Source organism: Lycium barbarum, chromosome 4 (assembly GCF_019175385.1).
Source record: "Lycium barbarum isolate Lr01 chromosome 4, ASM1917538v2, whole genome shotgun sequence".
NCBI lineage: Eukaryota > Viridiplantae > Streptophyta > Magnoliopsida > Solanales > Solanaceae > Lycium > Lycium barbarum.
This window is the reverse complement of record NC_083340.1, coordinates 11,912,579-11,937,117: the sequence shown is the minus strand read 5'-3', so window position 1 is coordinate 11,937,117 and position 24,539 is coordinate 11,912,579. Positions and strand designations below refer to the sequence as shown.

At 34.4% G+C, this 24,539-nt stretch overlaps 3 protein-coding genes across 3 annotated transcripts; 2 read left to right on the top strand and 1 right to left on the bottom strand.

Annotated features, from left to right (window-relative positions):
* The first annotated feature begins 7,570 nt into the window (after positions 1-7,570).
* On the top strand, positions 7,571-11,043 carry LOC132635210 (beta-amylase 3, chloroplastic-like). The gene is made up of 4 exons (XM_060351501.1): positions 7,571-8,290; positions 8,870-9,080; positions 9,671-9,781; positions 9,919-11,043. The coding sequence occupies exons 1-4, from the start codon at positions 7,752-7,754 to the stop codon at positions 10,708-10,710; spliced, it is 1,653 nt and encodes a 550-aa protein (XP_060207484.1). The 5' UTR covers positions 7,571-7,751; the 3' UTR covers positions 10,711-11,043.
* Positions 11,044-11,976: 933 nt separating this feature from the next.
* LOC132635211 (uncharacterized) lies at positions 11,977-16,334 on the bottom strand. The gene is made up of 3 exons (XM_060351502.1): positions 15,999-16,334; positions 15,743-15,863; positions 11,977-12,343 (listed from the first exon to the last, which is right to left on the bottom strand). The coding sequence occupies exons 1-2, from the start codon at positions 16,064-16,066 to the stop codon at positions 15,746-15,748; spliced, it is 186 nt and encodes a 61-aa protein (XP_060207485.1). The 5' UTR covers positions 16,067-16,334; the 3' UTR covers positions 11,977-12,343; positions 15,743-15,745.
* Positions 16,335-21,279: 4,945 nt separating this feature from the next.
* LOC132637160 (uncharacterized) lies at positions 21,280-22,887 on the top strand. Its single transcript, XM_060354298.1, has 3 exons — positions 21,280-21,850; positions 21,958-22,175; positions 22,498-22,887. Exons 1-3 carry the CDS (start codon positions 21,280-21,282, stop codon positions 22,885-22,887), a joined length of 1,179 nt encoding a protein of 392 aa, XP_060210281.1.
* Positions 22,888-24,539: the final 1,652 nt, after the last annotated feature.

The window sequence follows — 24,539 nt, the reverse complement described above, 5'->3', positions numbered from 1 at the left end:
GTGAATGAACCCGCATACGTTTGGTTGATGAAGCTCGAAGTTGAAAAATGGACGCTTCATGCTGATGGAGGCAAAAGATGGGGCATTCTCACAACAAACAGCTCGGAGTCTTTCAATGGCTTGCTGAGATCTGCTCGAGGACTACCTGTCACCGCAATGGTGAGAATGACTTTCAAGCAGGTTGTGGAGCGATTTGTTGTTAGGACAAGGCAAGCCAGAGCGATATTAGCCAACGGCGGGACATGGATGCCAAAGCCCTTCAAAAATATGGAGCATTATAGAAAAAAAAAAAAAAAGTAAGCATCACTAAATGACCGAGTATGACCCAATTCAACATGTGTATGAAGTTAGGATGGGTTATTACAACGGTAAGGGTGGAAACATGCATACCGTTTATGAGGCAACAAAAACATGCACTTGTGGTAAGTGGCAAGCGTACCACATGCCGTGTTCTCATGCTGTCAAGTGCTTCGAGAGAATGAGAAAAACGGTAACAAGTTATGTGGCGGGGGAATACAAGGTCCACAGTTACCTTAAAGCATATTCCGGCCAATTCCACCCACTTGGTAATGAAGCTTATTGGCCAAACGAACCGTTTTCGATTGTGCTAACAAGGATTACATCAGGAAACTGGGCATTAACTCACGGATTCGTAGACCCAATCAAATGGATGTTAGTGAAAGAACTTACTCTCGCAAGTGCTTTACATGTAAGCAATATGGCCATGACAAGCGTTCGTGTGGGCAACAAGGTCGTGGTAGTACAAGCATGTCTCGAAGTAATAGAGCCTCTAGAACTTGAAGATTGTATTGTTATTGTAATTTATTATTGTATTGTTATTGTAATTTATTATTGTATTGCTTTGAATTAGTATTGTAATTAAATGGAATGAATTATTTTTTAATTAGTATAAACCTCTCGTATTGGATGAATTATTGCTAAATCAAATATTTATATTTGTACATTCAAATATAATAAAACACTTAAATCAAAACCCTATAAATATGACAAGTTTCAAAGCTTACTTCAGGGCACTTTAGAACCCCTAAAACGACGATCCAAACGTTCAGGTGGACTTGATGTAATGAGCCGACATTATTGTACGCAAAAAAAGATATTAAGTTTTATATAAAATATTGATATTTTGGGGTTTTGAAACATGACTAATCTTTACCCAAAGTATGGGAAAAACGTGATTTGAAAGATAACACCAAAAAAAAAAACAGAAGACCTCCTTCACGCACGAAATTCGTGCGTGAAAGGCCCAAGTTGCAATTTTGCAGTTTGGTCCTTTCACGCACTAATTTAGTGCGTGAAACCTAGTAATGTTTTTTTTTTTTTTTGTGCTAGTTTGGTTCAATTTTTTTTTTGATGCTACAAAAGTCGTGGATTCCTTCAAAACTACTATTGTTATGGTATTACTATTACCTATGACCCTTGTTTAACCTATACATTACACACTGTGTTCAAAGTAACATAATACCAATTACCAAAAAACGATTAAAGATGTTGATAAGTCTTGCTAGCTAGGATCACTTCGAGAGAACAAAAAAAAAAGGTCGCATGTTGTAAAATAGAGATGACACCAAACAAGTAGAGTTAATTTGTTCGTGGGGTTTAAAGTTGTTCACGTTTCAAAGAGGGATAGCCACAAAGCAGAATAAGAAAATAGCAAATAAGCTCTCCTTACAGTGGGGCCATTATGATAACAATTTGAAGGAAAGAAGGAGGATTGCCATGTTTAGCCCACGTGAACATTGCATGCAAACAAACAGAGTCATAGTCCTTGTGGGAACAAAATGCTAACATCCTCTGATGCAAGAAAATAGACAATCAATGAATATGAAAGATTGAAATGACTACGACGATGTTACTTAAGGGTATCTTACCCTTTTTAGCCAGTCGACTTGTGAAAAATTCACTCGTATAGTCATTATAGATCGTAGTTGTTGTTGTATACTCAGTGAGTATAAATAGAATATGATCAATACAATACAATACACACTGATTACTGACTTATATGCATAAAAGATTAAAAACAAATAGGGTTATTTGTTTGTCGCGACCTTATTGGGTTGTTGTGAAAGGTAAAATTCTCATTATTTCGTACTTAGATAAGATGAGATCCTACACTTTACCTCATTTACCCCACAAGATCGGAGGAAATAAAATGAAAGAAATATATAACCAATTAATGGACACTTTTACGGAAATACATTGTCATTCTAAATTGTTTCTTTCTTAATTTCAGAAGCTTGGCCAAATATATATATATGAATTGTTCATTAATGAAATTTTAAAAATAAATATTTTGGAACAAAATAACGTTACGAGAAATTACAAGGGTAATATATAGAGCGTTGTAGAAAAAATCAATGGTCAATAGGTCATAATTCAAATAGCAATATCGAACAGTCAAGATTTAGTGACTTTCTTGTCTTGTTTTTTGTGTATATTGTAACTGAGCAAAGCTCAGCAATTCTATAAGATGTAATTCAGAACTACATAGCGATTTTGACAACAAGGTTGATCACTTGATCCCACTTGATTTTTAACATAATATTGTAAAAGATACTATATAGGGGTGTTCTGTGTTCATGGGTCGGTTTTGATCGGTTTTGGGTTAAAATCAAACCCAAACAGACCTAGTCGGTTTTTAAAATTATTAAAACCAAACCAAAACAAATATAATACATATCCATCGGTTTCGTTGCAGTCGGTTTGGTTCGGTTTAGGTCGGTTTTTCGATTTTTAAGAAAACTAACGGTATTTCTCCCTTTCATTTTTTTTCCTCCTAATTCTCTACCCTTTTCCAACTTATAATTCGTTATTATTCTTTTATTGTGCTAGCTATAGTTTTCTTGCATTATGGAGAAAATGTCTTAGAATTTATAATTTAATTAAGTGAAAAAACAGTTTATAAGAAATACAAAAAATAAATTTAGGTAAATCTCATAGTAGTTGTTTCTTTGAATAAATGAGTTTGAATTCATGGATTTCTTTTTAAAATGGGCTTAATGTATAAATTTCATTAGTCTATTAGAGATAAATAAAATTTTGCTAAAATGTATATAAATTATTTAAAAGTATTTATAAAATAAATATGTTGTATATACATAATTATAAAAAGTACAGGTCGGTTCGGTTCGGTTTTTTCTTCGGTTTGCTTTTAGTAAATCATAATCAAACCAAATACTATCGGTTTTTAAAAATTTAAAACCAAACCAAATCCAACCCAAGTAAATGTCGATTTATTTAATTGGATTGGATCAGTTTTTAACCAAACAGTGAACACCCCTATAATATTATATAAAGTGGATTCTCAAGTCACAATTTTTTTTTATTTTTATAGAGAAGAATCACTAGAAAAAATCTGACTGTGCGTTGTGCCCTTAATTGAAGGCAATCCTCTCTCCTCCTTGACTTGCCTTATCCATATTGCAAATGTGTGCTTGCATTAATGAATTCATATTTAATTATTTATTCGTAATAATTTTGTTTTGTGTCCCTTCACAAGGAGATTGCTCTCATTGTTTTATTATCCCAATCCTAAGTTCTAAACGAACAAGGGACAGCAAATTTCACAAGAAAATTTGGCTATGACTTTTTTAATGATATATAAATAAGTTGTGGAACTGATGATTTTTTTATTTATTTTTTGGTTAAAGAACTGAACTGATGAAATTCTATAACAACGGTATGAGAATAATAAACAAATAATAGTCCAAATGCTGAATCCTACAACGAAGAACAAAAATTATACTAGTACTATTAAATTGGAATAAGGAAAATGTTTGAAATTCGAAAACTTTGGTCAAACATACTATAAATAATATTTAGAAACTCGAGCTTTGGATTTTCTCTCCTAAACTATTCAATAGCAATATATGAAGTTCAACATGATAGACTACAAGAAGCTGATAAGATTTAATCCCCTCCACAAATGATTAGTTGGCAGAAAAGGGAGATACGTAGGCTAAAAAAATAGCCAAAAGAGAACAAAATTTGTCAATTCACTAATAGCTGTGACATATTGGTATTTTCCCCGCAATTGAAGATCTAAAGCAAAATCTTTTGGTACTCTTATTTTGTTTTCATGTTTTTATATTTGACCTTAGAATACCTATTCACCGACAACTTTCAGTGCCTTCCAATAAAAGTTTACATGATTGATGAATTGGATGATTTGATAACCTAATTTCGAAATTCAAACCAAACTTATAAGTGGCATTTTATTGCATTAGGATCAAGAAAGGGAAAAGGAGAAGAGAACAGTGACAATTGAGCCTACCTGTTATATGAGCGACAGATTCTCAGTTGATATTACTAGAGTGTAAATCTTGATGATATTAATCATAAAAGTGTTTTTCTTTAGAATTACAAGACTAGCTTTACATCGAACTAATTAATCCTCAAATTGTAATAGCGAACGAAGTAGCAGTACTATGAAGCACTCACTCCCCACCTAGTTCTAATGTAAATATTGTAATGGGAGATGCACTAGTTTGTATGTAAGTAAGCTTGTTTTGATATAAGTCCTTTCAACACCCAAAAAAAAAAAAAAAATCCTCAAATTCTTGTATCTTTAATCTTAATTATGTCTAATTGGTCTTAGGTTGAGTTGGTGGTTCTTGGTGATTTTGTTGAATAGCCCTACATGTCAAATTGCCAATCATGGTCAATTAAGCTCTATAGTAGACTCTTTTTTTTTTTAAAGAAATTAGAATGCCCTCTTAGAACATTGAGAACAGAAATCGAGTTATTCGAGCTGTTCAAAGAAAAGAAAAAAAAAAGTCAATGTTTCCCCGCAAAAATATATAAAAAAGAAATGTTTGAAAACAAGAAGCAGCATTTATTGTTTTCTTGTTCTTTCCTTTATTTTGGGAGAGTCATGTGTAGTTTTTGTTTTTCAGAAGTTAATAAGGGAATAGGGAAAATCTCATTTCGCAACAATGATCAGGAGGTCCTAAGATTCAATTTAGATGGATGATATTTGCACTCTCTATTGTTGATCCACGTATTTGTGGAACAAACATGAAATATATGGCTAGGATTAAAGTCATTTATTGGGAAGGTTTTTCCTAGCCTATTTTGGAAAGTTGAAGCATTTGACCAAACTTTTCGGAAAATAAGTGATTTTGAGAAATAACAGAAGCTAAAAAAAGAAGAAGGTTTATTCACAGAAGTTTTTTTTTTTTTTTTTACAAATTGGTTAACCAAACACAAGTTATTATCCTTCAAAAATATTTTTATAAAATAAAGAAAATTTTGAAAGTTTAGGCGACATACTATAAATCATTTTATGGTCAACCATTAAGAAGCTTTTCTTTTCCTTCCTTGCTTCAAAGCATGCATTTCACCGACATTAAAAAGCTTAATGGCAAACCAGAAAATATCCAAAACTACGGTCTACGGCTAATCCATCACGGCAACTTTTTAAAATTTTGTAATTACTCAAAATTCAAAAGCATTTGTTCGACAACAAATCAACATTGTGTAAATATGGATCAAAAAGGAGTAGTCTTCGCTGACTTGCAATGGTTCTTGAGAAAAGGGAAAAATGAAATTCTAAGAAAAGGAAAGCCAATAATACTTTATTACTTCCGAAAAATAAAACAGTGGAATATAAGGGAAAGTGAAGATTTCTTGTTTGGTTATCCACGTAGGAATGAAGAGCAAGTTTTGTTTTTTAGTTGTAGGCCACGTAGAAGGTAAGCTATGTTTTGTGGCCTGTGGGAGTTGAATAATTTCGGCAAAAGAAAACCACTCACTGATTATCACCACAAATATGGCTGAGAATTTAGTGGGAAAAGAAAACCAGGGACACCTCATTATTTCACCTCTATTAATTTGACTATGTTATTGTTTTCATATACACTTTTTTCCTCAATAAAAAAGTTAATGAAACTTGAAATTTGAGAAGTATCTTGAAGTTAAAAGATCTTAGAAATATCTACAAATATAGTGCCAAGTATCTTGAAGTTAAAGGTCTTAGAAATATCTACAAGTATTGTACAGACTCCCTTTTTGCAAATAATATCTTACTGTTAAAGCATATTCAAAATGCTGCTTCTCATTTGCATTTGTGCTTATATTTTTTTAGCTTCTTTCATCTCAGAATTTGGAAGGACTAATAAGCAAGGTTCTACTAAGATATCCTCACTCAAATTATGTCAAGTTTAAGGAAGAAAGAAAACCAATTGGTACTTGCCCAAGTGAAATACCCCTTCGTTCTTGCGTTTTTCCCTTCGTAATATCATCCGTGTAGAAGTAAATTATCTCAAAATCATATCTTAATTCCAACACCGAATACTTTTTCACCCTATGCATAGACACCAGTCGCACCAGCTCTACACAATGAATAATTTTGAAATTACAATGAATTCAATACTAAAAATCTTAAAGATTAAATTCATAAAATTTAAATCTTAGGTCTCCTCTGCTCTTCGAAGTCAAGATCAAATATTTCAATTGTCTTTCCCAAATTCATTCGTGAATAAATAATTCAAGAGCATGAAAAGGGAAAATTCATACATCTTTACTTTTACTCTTCATTTTCTTTTACCTCCTTTTTCTTTTGTTAATAATTGTAGTGTTCAGACCAACTTGTACGTTTTTCTACTAATTCCATGAAGTATCTATTACCTTCCACCAACACAGATAACCTAGTGTTTTTGTCTCCGCTGAAATTTTAACATGAGACTTCGTAACTCTCAACTCATTCCGTTAGACCACTACACCACACCGTCGGTGCCCTTCACCTCTCCTTTTTCACCACCACACCGTCGGTGCCCTTCACCCAGCAGAATGTGAAAAAAGGATTGGGGGGAGAAAGCTGCTTCTACCATAAACATTTACCATATTAAACACAGACAACATGTGGCTGACTGGATGACACATTGGCACTAAGCACCAAAATTGTCAAGGAGGTGACTCAGCAAACACAAGGACTTCTTCTTTCATGTTTATCCAGTAACGCGTTTTTCTAATGTTTCTATTACTAATAACACTGTAATCAGATCTTGAAAACGAGTTTTATAGGACAGGTACAGAACGTGGAAATTACCTCAAAACATTAAACATGCCACGTAGATTACCCTCATATTCTCAAAGGTTTAACCAACTTTTACACTATTAATAGTCCATTTATTATAAGCAGTTCATCTGTAGTTTTTTCAAGGTAACCCTGATACCGATAGTGAAAAGAAAAAAAAAATAGACGGTTCTCAATCAGATTAAGATGCTAGTATTTCCCATAACTGATTCTTTTGTTTACAGCTGAAATAAGAAGAATGAAACTTCACAATAAGTCAAACTCCTATATCAAATGCAAGTAATATTTAAAGGACAGTAGAAGAATAATCTCTGAATGGATGTATAATTTGACAATTTTTATTTCACATTGAAATGATTTTTAATTGACTTGGTGTAATATTGACAACATAAAAAGAGTAATATAAATATATGTGTCACCACGTCAAGTAGAGGACAGACATTGAAAAGTAAGCTGACTTGTTTTGAACTTTGCACTTTTTTTACATTCTAAATAGAGCCCACCGCCAGACCTTGTCTCCTTCATGCACCCCAAACCTTAAGGAATCTTACATTATAAATACACATCTACAACTTCTCCATGCCTACATCTTCCATTTATCAGTACAATACTATATCTTCTATTATCCAAAACAACACATTCCTATTTTCTACATCTTCTGTTTAAACATATTCTATTATCAAAAAAGCAACAACAAATGACTTTAACACTTCAATCATCAACTTCTTTTATCACTTTAAAAGAAACCAAAGGTGTTAAAACATCTGATGATTTCTTAGGCATGGTTTCTTTTGCACAAAGTACCAAGCCTTCTTGCCGGCTCATAGCGAAGAGTTCGATGCAAGAAGCTCAACTCTCCCATGAAAATATCATGGTTAATCCCATGGAAGTGAGGAAAAATGAGAAAAGAGAGAAGCTACATGAGTTAACAACTACTCACAGCAATAGCAGTACAAAGGTACCTGTTTTTGTGATGCTGCCACTTGACACCATGACAATGGGAGGGAAGTTGAACAAGCCTAGAGCGATGAACGCGAGTTTGATGGCCTTGAAAAGTAGTGGAGCTGAAGGGGTAATGGTGGATGCTTGGTGGGGATTGGTGGAGAAAGATGGACCCCTGAAGTATAACTGGGAAGGATATGCTGAACTAGTCAAGATGTGTCAAGAACATGGCTTGAAGCTTCAAGTTGTCATGTCTTTTCATCAGTGTGGTGGAAATGTTGGAGACTCTTGCAGGTACTAATATACATAGGTCTTTTTTGCAGTTTATGTTTTATACCTTAACTAATGGCCAATCACTTCAAATCTAATTTTATAAAGATCTAGTTATATTCTGCTCTATTTCAATTAGGCTATAATAAGCTGCACTACTATAGAGTTAGTAAATCTTCAAACCCCGTTTAAATAGCAATCTGTACTAATACACCATTATTTTCACGGATTCATGAATAATCCAGTTAGTTTCTGATGAACTAGGAAGTTTACCTTTCTGTTCTGATAATTCCAAACCACAACACCAGTAAGGCACTTTTATCATCATGTTAGTAGTGTTTCTTAAAAACATTTAACGGAAATGAAGAATACCCTTTTCCTCAAAATATCCAATACACCTATAGAATCTCAGTTTTCTTCAAATTTCCAATCCTTGTGCTTTGAAATAGTTGACAAAATTACTATCTTCGACCAAAGACCTATTTTGCTTCAATCTAAAGTAACAGGTAGGTAGCTTTTAAAGGAATAATTCAAGTGGAATTAGAATTTCTTTTTACAATTCAGGCTCTCAGTTCTAAAAATCAAATGTTATGCATTTTGCAGTATTCCTCTACCTCCATGGGTACTTGAAGAAATCAGCAAGAATCCTGACCTTGTCTACACAGATAGATCAGGCCGGAGAAATCCCGAGTATATTTCCTTAGGCTGTGATCAGTTACCAGTACTCAAAGGAAGAACACCGATTCAGGTGTATACTGACTATATGAGGAGCTTCAGAGAAAGATTCAATGATTACTTGGGAAGCGTCATAGTGGTAAGATTTCTGTTTACAATCACATATCCTGTGTCATTACTTCAATAGTACACCTTTTTGTTTTTAATAATGGTAGTACACTTCCTATTAATTCACCATAACTTAAAGCAACATCAATCAAAACTCCAAGCATAAGCTTTGGAACACACACAATCAGGCATAAATTGATGTATCTTTCGTCAAGGGAGAATATGAGTTAGTTGGAAACTGAAGCTGATAATTAATGTAAAAAGAAAAAAGTCAAAACATGAAAACAACTGCAGGTCATAGAGATTAGATCATTTATCCAAATCCAGAAGAAATATTGATTGAAGCTTAATTTGAAGTAATCTAAACAAAAATAGATCAGGCTACTTACCCCAAAAAGCAAAAGGTATCTAAAGAAAGCAAGTGAATCAGCAAAATCAAAAAGTTACTTTATGTCAGTCTCATATGGTCCACTTAATTTGTTGGTTACGAATCTAAAAGGTGGACCACTAAAGTATATAGAATTATCCAAATGACACAAGGGACCTCCTAATATACTCGATATATTTTCCAAGCTAAAATGGGGAGAATACTTGAAATTGACGTTATGTTTTCTTCTACAGGAAATCCAAGTGGGAATGGGTCCTTGTGGGGAGCTAAGATATCCATCCTATCCAGAAAGCAATGGTACATGGAGGTTTCCTGGAATTGGAGAATTCCAATGCTATGACAAGGTAACTACTTGCATCTATGGCTTGAAATATTAAAATAATCTTGTTGATTACATGACTAGTCTCTGAAAAAATTAAGAAGACCTTTAGATGCTGGGAGAAAAGAAAAGGCTAACTTTTTTTTTTCCGTTGCAATGCAGTACATGAGAGCTTCACTGGCAGCAGCTGCCAAGGCAGCTGGAAAGGATGACTGGGGCCAGGGAGGACCTCACGACTCTGGGCAGTACAATCAGTTTCCCGAGGACACTGGGTTTTTTCAAAGGGATGGAACATGGAACAGTGAATATGGACAGTTCTTCCTAGAATGGTATTCAGGAAAGCTACTGGAGCATGGTGACAGAATCCTAGCAGCAGGAGAAAGTATATACCGAGGAACTGGGGCGAAGCTATCTGGAAAGGTAGCTGGGATTCACTGGCATTACAATACTAGATCACATGCAGCAGAATTAACGGCTGGATATTATAATACAAGACACAGAGATGGGTATCTACCTATAGCACGCATGTTAGCAAAACATAGTGTTGTACTTAACTTTACATGTATGGAAATGAGGGATGGTGAACAGCCCCAGAGTGCAAACTGCTCACCAGAAGGCTTAGTTCGACAAGTTAAAACTGCAACGAGAACTGCTGAAGTAGAACTTGCTGGAGAAAATGCTCTAGAGAGGTATGACGAAGGAGCGTATTCTCAAGTTTTGGCAACAAGCATGTCAGATTCTGGAAATGGATTGAGTGCATTTACTTTCTTGAGAATGAACAAACGGTTGTTTGAGCCACAAAATTGGCGGAATCTAGTGCAATTCGTGAAGAGCATGTCGGAAGGAGGTCGAAATGCTAGCCTTCCAGAGTGTGACTCAACCAGGACAGACCTCTATGTAAGATTTATCGGAAAGAGTGATTCTAAGAAAGCTACACAGGTTGCAGTAGTGTAATGATACACATCTGTATACATGTAATATAGTCATCTCATTGTAAATTAGCAGAGAAAAGCAGCACAAAGTACTAAAGTGCCATACTCATAGCACCTAAAAGAGTCCACAAGAATTTGAGTCTGTCTGAAACTAAACTATAGAAGACAAGAAAAAGAGCCAAGTATGTCAATCTTCTCCACCCTGGTTCAGAGGTTGCGAAGCTCTGGGTCATTGGGACGATGAGACAGTATCATACAAGGATGAGCATATTCTTTTTTTTTGTACAAGAATAAAAATGTTCTGCCTTCCACAATTGTTATTGAAATTAAGGAGCTAATAATATTGCTTCCTACAGACGCATTTTCCCGTGAATATTTACGCTTTCTTCCTTCGAGGTATTAATTATCAACACGCAACTTACTTGAATGATAAACGTATCAATAGCCCAATGGATATTTTAAGTTGGGAATATCACCACTACCCAATTCATCGTAGAAAAACCATCTAACACAACAACTCTTGCCGACAGATTATAAAGCAACGCGGTGATAAGTCAGCCTTTCGAGACTCCAAAGATTATTTTTGAGCTCTTAGCATTGTTTATTTAACCATGTTTAAGAATATTTGACAGTATTATTGAACAAAGTTCACAGCTTAAAGATATTTGTCACACATATATTATCTTCTCAGCCATAATAAAAATGCAAGGATCTTTGGAGCTTTTTTTTATAAAAGAAAATAGAAAAGAAAGAGGTACAAAATATTTTATACAAGTAACAGCAATATTGACTTGCTATAATTTTCTACAGCCTATGTACTTTAACAGATTTATTCCATGGTTTCTGTGGCAATTACTAAGTTAACCTAAAGCAGAATGATAATACGGAGAAAATTATGGCAGACGGTCTTAGATCTTCTTCCGGATGTCTGCCTATCGTGACTTTTTCCTCCCACAGAAAAATTATGGACTGCCATTCGCCATACTTCTTAACTGAGGTTTAGCTTCGTCAATAAGTGGATGGAAAAGGCATTTACCAGGACAAAAATCAAACGAAACAGAAATGAAGTTTCCTCGCATCCAAAGGTATTGACACAACTTTACAAGATCTTTCGAGATTATACCTTTTCTCACCCTTACAAGAGGAACAAGATACCAGTGTCAATGTTCCGTGAAAGACAAAACCCCAACAGTATGAATCTATGATGGACAGATCCCATTACATATCAAAACCAATATATTAGAGTCCTCACCTTTTTAGTCAAACTAGAATGGTGACTAAATACGACTTCTAACATGAAACTTCCAGATAGAGTTTCTACTGCAGAACTTACATAATTGCATGTACTGGGCAAAAGAAGCCAGTAATCAAGAATTAACATCTGATATCCAACACTATTTTATTACTTTCTTCTCAGTGAAGAACAACACAATACAGACTTCTGTCGCACTAGTAAAGGTAATTTAGTTATCATGAACAAGGATGTAAATTTTCCAGCAGAAGAACGAGAAAAACATGAAATCTAAGTTGCTGTCACAATCTCAAAGAGCTTTGTACCAACATCTATGTACCTTCAGTTGTCTCAGCTTCAATAAGAAATGAGGCATCATTCTCTTCAGTCATCCAAACTCAAACCATATTAGTTTCCCTAGCACCTGCAATTGAAGACAAAGATTAAAAAGAATATAGCTTTTACAAAGATAACAAGATTAGTTCTGGTGAGGAAATGTGATAGAAATTGCTTTTGCCCATTACGAAGAAGTAGCTGGTTCATTAATTGAGAATCGTGTCTGGATCATTTTGTTTTAAGTACCAACTAATGGGATCAAAGTAATGACTGCGCAAAGTCAATAATGACATGCAATTCAAGTATTCAAGAACTCTGAAAGCTTTCAGTTCATCACTATTTGACTTATTGACTTATTGTTGCAACTGATTAAAAGAGGACAGGGTATTCTCAGTAATACAGAAAGGCAAAGTAAATCGCCCCCAAGCCTTTGGTCTAGTGGTTAGAGTGTGAGGTGTGTGGGCATCACGAGGTTGAATGCTGCTGCATATAGAAGCCTGGAATTTAAGTGGAGAAGATTAGAGGGGCAAAGAAAATCACCGTGTTTCGAAACATGCGCCGTGGGCTCTAGATTTCTTGGTTATAAAAGAAAGGCAAAGAAAAACATAGCAGCTAAGTATGCCCCAGAATTCCCACATTGCAATTATTCCATGATTCATCAGACAATTCCACCAAAATCTCTAGAACGCACGTTTTCTAACTTATCTGGGTGATTAGCTAACTAAATAATTTTTTAACTTTAGAAACCAAAGATATCGCAATAGTATCTATCTTTTTTCTCAAATGAATGTCTTAGCTATTCCACGCTAAAATGAAAGTAATACTTGTTAGGTGAACTTTTATAAGGGTAGAGGCCATGTTATATATCAAAGTCCTGCTCATAAATAGAGCTGATAAACCTAAGAAAAGAAAATAAAAATGGGAAAACGATTGCCCCTCTCAGAAATCCTTCAAGAATTTGTATAAACTAATTCAATCACAAGAATCAATAAGAAAAAGAGTAATTTTACCTGCATTTGTTTCAAAAAACTTACCTACCTTCCTATATTTATAGAATATCTTACTATTTTCCTTGATAAGGTAAGTTATAAAATCTTTTACTTAAATCTATAAGGATTAAGAAGCGTAAACAACCAAAATGGGCAATGTTCTCTTGTCATTTTCCATCATATACAACCATCCCTCAAGCACAATGTCATTTTCAAACTAACAAAATTGTAACAAACGTTTTCGTACCCCATACAAGCATCCCTAAAGCATAATGTCATCTTCAAATTAACAAAATTATAACAACAGTTTTTCCATAGCCCAAGCATCATAAACTAGTATAGACTGTAATCATGTCTATTCATCAGAAGTCGACATACTACTACAGATGGTAAAGGAAGTAACAGCATCCATATCGTAACCTTTTGTCCAAGTTTCATCATTTAGCAGCTAAGGCTCCAAGCACATTGCAATCAAATCCAATCCAATTAACACAATACATCAAAGTAAAGCTAAAATTATATTACAGCTACACCAAATTGTTTGGCACTATCACTTTTTTTTTTTTTTTTTATGAAGTAAGAGCATTATTAACAAAAGGGAATTAACTAGCCCATATACAAGAAGCATACCAAAAAGTAGAAAACCTTACACAAATACATGATTTTCTACGAATGCCACCCAATCATCTATTACTATTCGGAAGTTAATACAAATCCCTCCTTTTTTCCGTATACAGAAGGAATGTCTAACATATACTTATCAAAAGGGGGGGAAAAGGTTAACAACAACAACATACCCAGTGTAATCCCACAAGTGTACGGTCTGGGGAGGGTAGGATATACGCAGACCTTACCCCTGCCTTTGTGAGGAAAACATATTGTTTCCGAAAGACCCTCGGCTCAAAAGGAAAAAGAAAATGTTGAAAACTGCTTCAATTACTACTGATTTACTTGAATAGTAAGTAGTTAGTTGTAGGATGAGTCTACTTTATTCGAATTTAAATTTTAAACAAAGATTACCCAGCGTAATCCCACAAGTGTACGGTCTGGGGAGGGTAGGATATACGCAGACCTTAACCCTGCCTTTGTGAGGCAGACATGTTGTTTCCGAAAGACCCTCGGCTCAAAAGGAAAAAGAACATGTTGAAAATTGCTTCAATTACTACTGATTTTCTTGAATAGTAAGTAGTTAGTTGTAGGATGAGTCTACTTCACTTGAATTTAAATTTTAAACAAAGATTAGGCTGTTGAAATTATTCTGCAGATTTTGTTTTTTTTTTTAATGACATGGAAACCCGCAGCTGCTACCCTTCGGGTACGCACAGGGTAAACTCAGCAGGTGCAATAGCTCGCAAACCACACAGGAGAGATAACCCGCACTAGGCAAGCCCCGTGCGACGAGCTCGACTTAGAAGGCAAATCCCCTGTTGTTGTAGGCGAGGGGTTTCGAACCTAAGACTTCCATTATGAAAGCCATGCTCAACCAACTGAGCCAGCGTTGCGGGTTATTCTACAGATTTTATGCAGATTTCTGTTGTTAAATTGGCTATTTAAAGTGGGGAAAGATCATGCATGGCAGATACCATGAAAGACTGCTTCAATCCTTCAATGAGATACTCCTCAGGCAGAGGCGAATCCAGGATTTCATGAGGATGGGTTCACCATTGCTTTAGAAAATAATGGCAAAAATTTAAAAAGCTGCTCGAGCTGGGGATTGAACCCGTGACCTGCAGAATACAAAGATAACCTTTGACCAGTACTCCACTCAGCCTATTATGACCATGTGTTTAATTAGTTAATATTAGATATATTTTCAGAATTATACACATAATATATCGAGATTAGTAGAGTGACCATGTGTTCACGTGACCCAAAATTTACACACAAATTCATCCCTGTCCTCAGGACCATGGTACCATCATAGTATATAAATATACTGATGGTATCATGGAGGACTGTTTCAGTCCTTCTCTTAGTCCTCTATGATACCATCGTGATATATAAATATACTAAGATGGTATCACGGAGGATCGTTTCAGTCCTTCTCTCAGTCCTCCATGATACCATCGTGATATATAAATATACTGCAGTGGTATCGCGGAGGAAGGGGTTTGGCCGAGTGGTATGTCGGGTAAATATTTTCGGCCGGTGGGGGCAGAAGCAAAATTACTTTAGAAGGGGCATGGGGCGGGTAAATATTTTATATTTTAGGGGTATTCAAAGATGTTCTCCCATTTAAAGTCCCTCTATGCTTAATAAAACTACAGCGACACTTTTTCAATCAATACTTTCAATCATTTTTGCTGCACCAATATCTTTTAAAAAAAAAAAAAAAAAAAACAGAAAATAATAGAAAGAAAAAGAAAATAAAAGAAAAGGAATTCGAGGCAGATAAAAAAAAATGAGAGCATAAAAGCAAGCTACAAAGTAAATGCGTAGTGGATAGTAATAGGAGGGAAAAGGTTATATAGAGAAGAAGAAAAAAAAAAGCAGAATACCTGCTACTCTTGAGGGTGAGAAGGAGGAGGTGAAAGGGTGTTGGAATTGGAATTGCGAAGAGTTTCAATCAAACCTTCTAGATCCTTCCTAGCAGATTCTCTCCCGAACACGAATCCATACCTAATAACAACAACAAATTCGTACATCCAAACCAAAAAAACAATTCAGATTTTCTAACAGAAATTGAGCTGAAAATAGCTTTCTTTTTACATTTGTGCGTATGCGAGAAAATAATAATAGAGGGGTTATTATTACCAGCCAGAAACGGCAGAGAATACACCTGAAATAGCAACTGTCTGTAGGAGAGTGAAGCTCTTCTGCATATTTATCGAATTATTAGTATAAGTGTTTGTGTCTCCTCCTCTGGCAAGATCAATTAGGAACTGGGTTTAGTAAGGTAGATTTCAAGATTCAGGAAGGGCCACAATTGAAATATTTTTACGCACGCTTGAGTCCCATTACTTTTTTTTTTTTTCTTTATCAATATCCTTTTCTCTTTTCTTTTTGAATTGGGAGGGAGGAATGAAACTTTCCCATTAGCAATATATGGAAGATTTTTAACTATTTATTTGCTCTAATTTGAGGAAATGCGGTCAGGGCAGAGCTCGGCAGAGGGTTCGAGAATAGGGTAGGATCCTGTCGAGGTTGTCCTTAAGATTCATATAAGAAAAGGATTTCAAATCTTTATGCGTGCATCTTCGCACAAGTATTGCATACAAGTTTCGGTCAAGATAATTGAGAAAGAATTAACTCAACTTGATGAGACAAATAAAAATAATTTTAAAGTTATTTCTAGTAAGTAATTACTTATATAAGCATGTTTTATTGTTGTATACCATTTTATTTTATCTCTATCATTGGAAGTGTTCGACATATTTGCATTTGAATTGACGAAATTAGACTATTTCACAAGTTCAATGGTAATTTGATTTTATTTTTATTTTATTTATTTTTTGTAAAAAAGACTCATGTGTTGGAAAGCTTCCACCTTAATGAACAAGGACATATTTAGATCGATCTTATAAAATAGGGGTATATTTGACTCACACTATTAACGGATGACAAATTTAGACAATTTCATAAAGATCGAGGAACAAAAATGACCATTTTTCTTTGTAAAAAAAAGATTCATGTATTAAAAAGCTCCCACCTTAATGAATAAGGACATATTTGGACTAATCTTAATTATGAGCCCATTTGGATTGGCTTATCAGTTGGTCATAAGCCATTTTTAACTTATTTGGATGTTTGACAAAAATAGAAAATAGCTGAAATTAAGTTAAAAAGTGCTTAAAATAAGTCAAAACCAAGAAATTGTTCAACCCCAACTTTTTTTTTTGACTTAAAAGCCATGTTGGTTTGACCAACAACTGTACCATTTTATCCCTTATATTTTATGTTAATTTCAATATTACTCTTACTTCTAAGAACCCTTTAAGCACTTTTATCCAAACACGTAACTGTTTATTTATGCTTAAAAGCGATTTTTTTCAACTAATCCAAACGGGCTCTATATCAACAGGGGCGAATTTATGTTGGTCCGAGAGGTGTCACGTGACACTGTTTCATCGATGATACGAATCGATTTGGGGGAAACACCAAATCAATCACAAAAACACTAAATTAAAGGATAACAAGAAATTGGGATGAGAATTGAAGAAAAGAGGATGAGATTTAGAAGAAAGAAGGGAATTAATCAAACTATAATTGTGACTAATCAACATAGGAAAGGAAACCTACACCTATTAATCAACAATCTAAGATTATTTCATTCCAAGGAAGAAAAGACTTAAACTCATACATGGAAATCTAATCCTAGATTATCCAAGAGAGATTCAAGGTAAGAGTTAAATGAATCCACCCACTACTTAAAACTAGCTAATCCTAACATAACCTAAACTCCATTGAAGGGGAACTACACCCGTAAGAGTTTCATCATATATCTCAAGCTAATTGTAAATGAAGACCAAGGTTTGCGAAAATAACCCACATGGGCCCTTCAATGCTTCACACGCCCATGCCTTGCAATTATAGCCTCGAATTGCACCCTTAGCCTTGAATTGTATTCTTGGCCACGAATTACACACCTTAGCCATGAATTGTACTTCTAACCATGTTTTCATTTCTAGCCACTTTGTATGGCTTCAATCAATGGACCTTCATCTCTATGTCTCTTCCAAGAAATCATCCACACCCTTGTGGCTTGCTCTTCAATGGCCTCCAAAGGCCCCATCTTCCTCTTCTAAGCGTGTGTGGCATGGAAATGCACATCCAAAGCTCTAACACAAGTTTTAGCCTTCATAATCGCCAATGAGCTTTTTAGGATCATATTAGGCTAATTGTTTTACTAAATATACATATATAAAAAATAAAATGGTACAAAAGTAAAAGGTAAAAAGAATAAAGTGACACTGCTTTAGCACAAAGGTGTGCGTTGGTCAGTTGGTAATGAGCTCCACTTTGAAGGCGAGGTCGCGAGTTCAAACTCGCCTGGCCTTATTTATTTTTTTGCTTATCCTATATGATTTAAATCTTAAATTAATAAAACAACTAAAATATAACTGGAACAAAACAGTAGTGGGTCCTAAAACCAGTAAATATAGTCCTAAAACTAGTAAAATAACTTAGCCATTTCCTACTCTAATTCTATACCAAATTGGTCAAGAAACTTAAAAGGTAAAACCCTAAAAAAAAAACTCATAAGTCATAACCTTAAAAATTCTTTTATCAATTAGAATATAATTGATAGCTGCCCACCTTTCAAATTAGAATATAAGTTCTTCTCGTTCTTTATCCCGATTGCCACATCAGGTTAGCACTTTCTTCACCATAATATTTTATTAAGTGCTTGCAATTTTTTCATGACAATAATTTATTTCCTTTCTAATTTCTACAATGAAATTATTTAGTGTTCATTATATTGATATTTAAATTTACCTATGTTTTATTTTTTCTTTACGGTTTTTAATCCTCGTAAGAGCTATCGACATGAACTTTTTATTTTATGTCTTGCTATTATCGAGATGGTTAAAATTTCAATTTGAGAACAGAGTTTGATTTTATTTTCTGAAGGCATCCATAACACAATATTTAGTGCAATTATATATTGTAGTTACTGAACTAATCAATATTATATCCTATTTATGTATAGTATGCAAATCCTATCGAATTTTAAAATTAAAAATGAGAAAAAGTCCAGATTGTCAAAGAGAAAATGCTTAATAACTTTTTATGTCTTCTAAGTTATAACCAAAAAATAATAATTTAATTCTATCTCTAAATAAATATTTGATCCTTAATTAATGATTGTGTAGATTACATCGCATCAGCCTAAGTTTCAATGGAGCGATATTATCATAAATATCTTCCAAGCGTCCAAAGTCAATTTCAACAACGCCTGATTCAATTGACTTTGGAGAAAAAACTAATGAGTCGGAACAACATCGACAAAATGAAGGAATTGATTTAAATTCCTTACCAACTGATCCTGGGGAAAGATTAGTTGTTCGAAAATATCATCCAAATGACCATGATGCAATAAGGAGGTCATATATTCATCAAGGTCTCTTCCAACCTCGAAATAACTTGTTTCCTAAGAGATATATGCATGGTAAGTGGCGTCGTTTTAATTCTAAATGGCTTGATGAGTATGATTGGTTGGAGTATAGTGTAACAAAAGATGCAGCTTTTTGCTTCTACTGCTATTTGTTTCAAGATGAAAACATCAATCAAGGGGGAGGAGAGGTATTTTCAAGTATAGGTTTTACAAGTTGGAATAAGAAGAAAAGTTTTAATGAGCATATTGGCGGACCAAACGGTGTTCATAATCATTTCAAAAGAAATGCTGAAGATTTGATGAGACAAAAACAATCCATTCAAAGTGTACTTGCTAAATAGTCTGATCAACAAAAGTTAGAATACCGAACTCGTTTAGAAGCTGCAATTGATGTGATAAGATATCTTTTGAACCACGAATTATCATTTTGGGGGCATCGTGAAGACGAATCGTCTTTTAATAAAGGTAACTATATTGATGGGAAAATACATAAAAGAACCCCCAACGTATACTCGGATTAATTATGACGCACCCAACCTTTGCGGGCGACCTATTACCCCCCTGACCTTATTTTTTTTGTATTTTTGTACCTTTTTTGGCTGACGTGGCACCAAAAAAAAATAATAGCGAGTGAAAGCAGTAAAAACAGTTTTTATATTTTAATAAAAAATAATTTTTAAAAATTAATTTATATTTTATCCTCTCACCCACCTCCACCCTCCCTTTCTTCCACATTTCAATTGTTAAAGCTACTAATTGCAATTTATTTTTCTCTTTCTTCTTCTTTCTCCTCAACCAACCCCATCGCCGTTGCCGCCACCACACCGACGCCGCCATGATTAAACATTGCCCAATTCGTGAAATCATGGGCAGTTGGTGCAATTTCTACATTGTTGTTAAATTCCATTCCCCATGAATTTCTATGAAATTTAACAAATGGCAAGAGGAGCGGGTTGGACAATTTCCATGAAATTTAACAAACAACAATTTCCATTGTTGTTAAATTCAAGTCCATGATTGGACATAGCCCAGAAAGGAAGAAATTGCACAGTTTGTCCTTCAAATGGCAATTTCTTCAAATGGATGGGGCAAGAGGAGCGGGTTGGGGGGGGGGGATGGCAATAGCAACAACAACAGAAAAATGAAGAAATTGTACAATCTCGAGTTTGGGGGAAGGGGGGCTGAAATTAAGAAGAAGAAGGAGGTTTATGATGAAATTGAATGTGTGTGTTAATGTAGGAAGAAAATGGGTTGAATATTTCTTGAAAATAAGCTCTTTATGATTGATGATTAAATTGAATGTGTGTGTTAATGGAGGAAGAAAATGGGTTGAATGTGTGTGTGTTAATGGAGGAAGAAAATGGGTTGAATGTGTGTGTGTTAATGGAGGAAGAAAATGCGTTGAATGTGTGTTGTTAATGGAGGAAGAAAATGAGTTGAATGTGTGTGTGTGTGTGTGTTAATGGAGGAAGAAAATAGGTTGAATGTGTGTGTGTTAATGGAGGAAGAAAATGGATTGATGAATTTCTTGAAATGAAGAAGAAGAAGAAGTGTTTAGTGATGAAGAAGACAAAATTAATGGTTAATTAGAGGTTAATTAGTGTAAATATAATTAATAAAAGAAAAATCAAATGAAAAAAAGAAAGGAAAAGTGGCAGTGACGTGGCACCAATGTGGCGGAGAGTGTGCAACGCTCTCCACTGTGCAACTGGCATCAATTTTTTTTGGTGCCATGTCAGCCAAAAAAGGTACAAAAATACAGAAAAAAATAAGGCTAGGGGGGTAATAGGTCGCCCGCAAAGGTTGGGTGCGTTATAATTAATCCGAGTATACGTTGGGGGGTTTTTTATGTATTTTCCCGAACTTCTTAGATGGTATACCAAACGATGTGATAATATTGTTGATGCATTTAAAAAAGCTCCAAAGAGTAATCAGTTGACTTCTCCATACATTCAAAGGGATATTATCACTGCATGTAAAATGGAAACAGTTAGGTATATCATTGAGGATTTAAATGATGATTACTTTTTCATATTAGTTGATGAATCTTGTGATGTGTCATGTAAGGAGCAAATGGCTATTGTTTTGAGGTATGTTGATAGAAGGGGGAGTATAATGGAGCGGTTTATTGGTATTGTTCATGTTCGTGATACTAGTGCTTTGTCCCTAGGAAATGAAATTGTTGGTTTACTTGCTCAACATTATTTAAGCCCATCTTATATACGTGGACAATGTTATGATGAAGCAAGCAATATGCAAAGAGATTTAAATGGGCTTAAAATCTTGATACAAAAAGAAAGTAAAGGTGCTCATTCTATTAATTGTTTTGCTCATCAACTCCGATTAACTTTTGTTGCGATTTCTAGAAGATGTGATGAAGTGCAGGAATTTTTGTCGTTGGTTTCTGATCTATTAAATATGGTTGGAGCTTCTTTCAAGCGTAGAGATGAACTTCGTGAATCTCAAGCAAAAATAATTGAAGAGGCATTACGTAAAGGCGAGCTTGAAACTGGTAGGGGCTTGAATAAAAAATTAGGTCTTGCTAGAGCCGGTGATACTAGATGGGGATCTCACTACAAATCCTTTAAAAAATGTATCTTATGTTTGGTCCTATCATTGATGTACTTGATGCTATTGCTGTTAATGTCCGTTTTGAAGAAGAGTGTAGGGCAAAGGGATATCATAAAGCATGTTTAACATTTGAGGTTGTCTTCATGTTGCACTTTATGCACACTGTTTTAGAAATCACAAATGAGCTTAATGCAGCTTTTCAAAAGAAAGAGCAAGACATTGCAAATGCCATGCTATTTGTTAGAGTGGCAAAGGAGCGACAACAAAAACTAAGAGAAGAAGGTTGGGATTCACTTATTGACGAGGTATCTAAATTTTGTATCAAGTATGGTATTTCAATACCTAAATTTGATGAGTTTTATGTTATCCTTGGAAGATCACTCGGAGAGTTGCTGAGTATACTGTTTTACATCACTACCAAGTTGCAATATGTTATAAAATTATTGATTGGCAACTTCAAGAACTCAATAATCGCTTTGATGAGGAGACAACTGACTTGCTTCTTGGAATTTCTTGTTTGAACACATTTGACTCTTTTTCAAGCTTTAACATTGAAAAAATATTGATATTAGTTGAGTTATATCTTGATGATTTGATAAACATGCTAGGATTGACCTCTGTTTTCAGCTTGAGAATTATATTGTTGACGTCCCTGATCATGATAAAAGGTTTTCCGATCTTAAGGGACTTTGTGATTTTTCCAAGACACTAGTAGAGACAAAGAAGCATGGAACTTATCCTCTCGTGTTCCGACTAGTGAAATTTTCTTTACTTCTGCCAATTGCTACGGCTATAGTTGAAAGAGCTTTCTCTGCAATGAAGTTAATTAAGACTGACTTACGAAATCGAATGGATGATGAGCTTTTCATTGGTTGTTTGGTGCCTTATATAGAAAAAGAAGTATTTAGCAATATTTCTAATGAGGCTATTATGGATACCTTTCAAAAGATGAAGGAGAATTGTAATAATACACTTGGAATGAGTTTTATTAATATGACTCCAATTGTCTTTTTATAATGTGATATCATTATAGTGATTTATTCAGTTGTTCACTCTTTTACATGGTGACACTGCGTATGAAAAATCCTGCGTACGCCACTGTATATCGACATGGAAATACTTGATCAAAATTATTAACGGATGTCTACTTTAGACAATTTCATAAGATTCAATAATAAACTTGACTATTTTTCTTTGTAAAAAAGATCCACAAGTTGAAAACCTCCCACTTAGTGAATAAGGGCAATTTTTTTAAACCAATCTTATAAAGACGGGGGTATATTTGACCGAACTATAAATGGATAACAAATTTAGATCATTTCACAAAGTTCAATCACAAATTTGACCCTTTTTCTTTGATAAAAGACGCATGTGTTGGAAACCTCCGCCTTAATGAATAAGAACATATTTGGACCAATATTAATAGGATCATTCACACAAATGCCCTATTTCGAGGGTAGTCTTTAATTTTTTCCCTTCAAATCGCTAGTCTTTAATTTTTACCCTCAACACTTTTAAGTGGCCGAAACTATTTGAACCCCAGCAGGATTTTGTAGAATTATGCCTATTCGAGCAAAAGTTATGTCTTAAGGCGTAAGTTCATACCTTAAGGCATAGTTTGTATGGAAAGTATGCCTTGTCCGGCATAGTTTTGTAGAAATTAAGTTCTGTTACAAAACTATGCCGGAAAAGGAGCTACATAGAATATAGAACTATGCCTTTTCAGTACATAGGCAGAAGTTATGCCTAAAGGCAAGATTTCATAAGATATTAAAATGCCTTAAAGAGAAGATTTCATAGTTATGCCTTTTCAATACTACAGAATTATGCTTTAAGACATAACTTTTGCCTGAATCGGCATAATTTGCTATGAATTCCTGTCTTGTGATTTATTTTTTCCCTCTGCAGGGGTAACCCGAATCTCTGGTTTCATAGACCAGCGAATAAGGTTACTTTGGCCCACAAATTTTTATTAAATGAGAAGTAGAGGCAAAAATTAAAGGCCATCGATTTGAGGGCAAAAATTAAAGACCATTCCATATGAGACAATTTTTTGTTATTAATAATAATGTGTTGACATAAACTATTAACAAATTTAGATCATTTCACAAAATTTGACTATATTTCTCTAAAAAAGACCAATGTATTGGAAAGTTCCCATATTCATAAATAAGGACACATTTGGACAAATCTTATAAGGATGAGATATATTTAATCCAAACTATTAATGGGCGATAAATTGAAATCATTTCACAAAGTTAAATAGCTAATTAAACATTTTTTCGTAAAATCTTCAACCACTGTTTTGATGTATCATTACAATGAATATTCTATTGATTTTTTTGATGCATAAAATAAGATGAAGGAACATAGAAGATGACATAATTAACTCGGCAAATTCATCCCATTGACCTTTATATGAAACGGTGAAATTACTGTTGTTTTCGTGTGACTTATAGGTCACGAGTTCGAGTCGTGAAATTAGTAGCCACTATTTGCATTAGGATAAATTGTCTACGTCACACCTCTAGAGGCGCGACCCTTCTCAATTCTACTAATACTGAATGTTTTATGCACCGGGTTGAACTCTTTATATGAAAGGATGAAATTACTGTCATCGGCAAATATAATACTTTATGATAGAAACATAATTCCCAACCCAAGCGAAA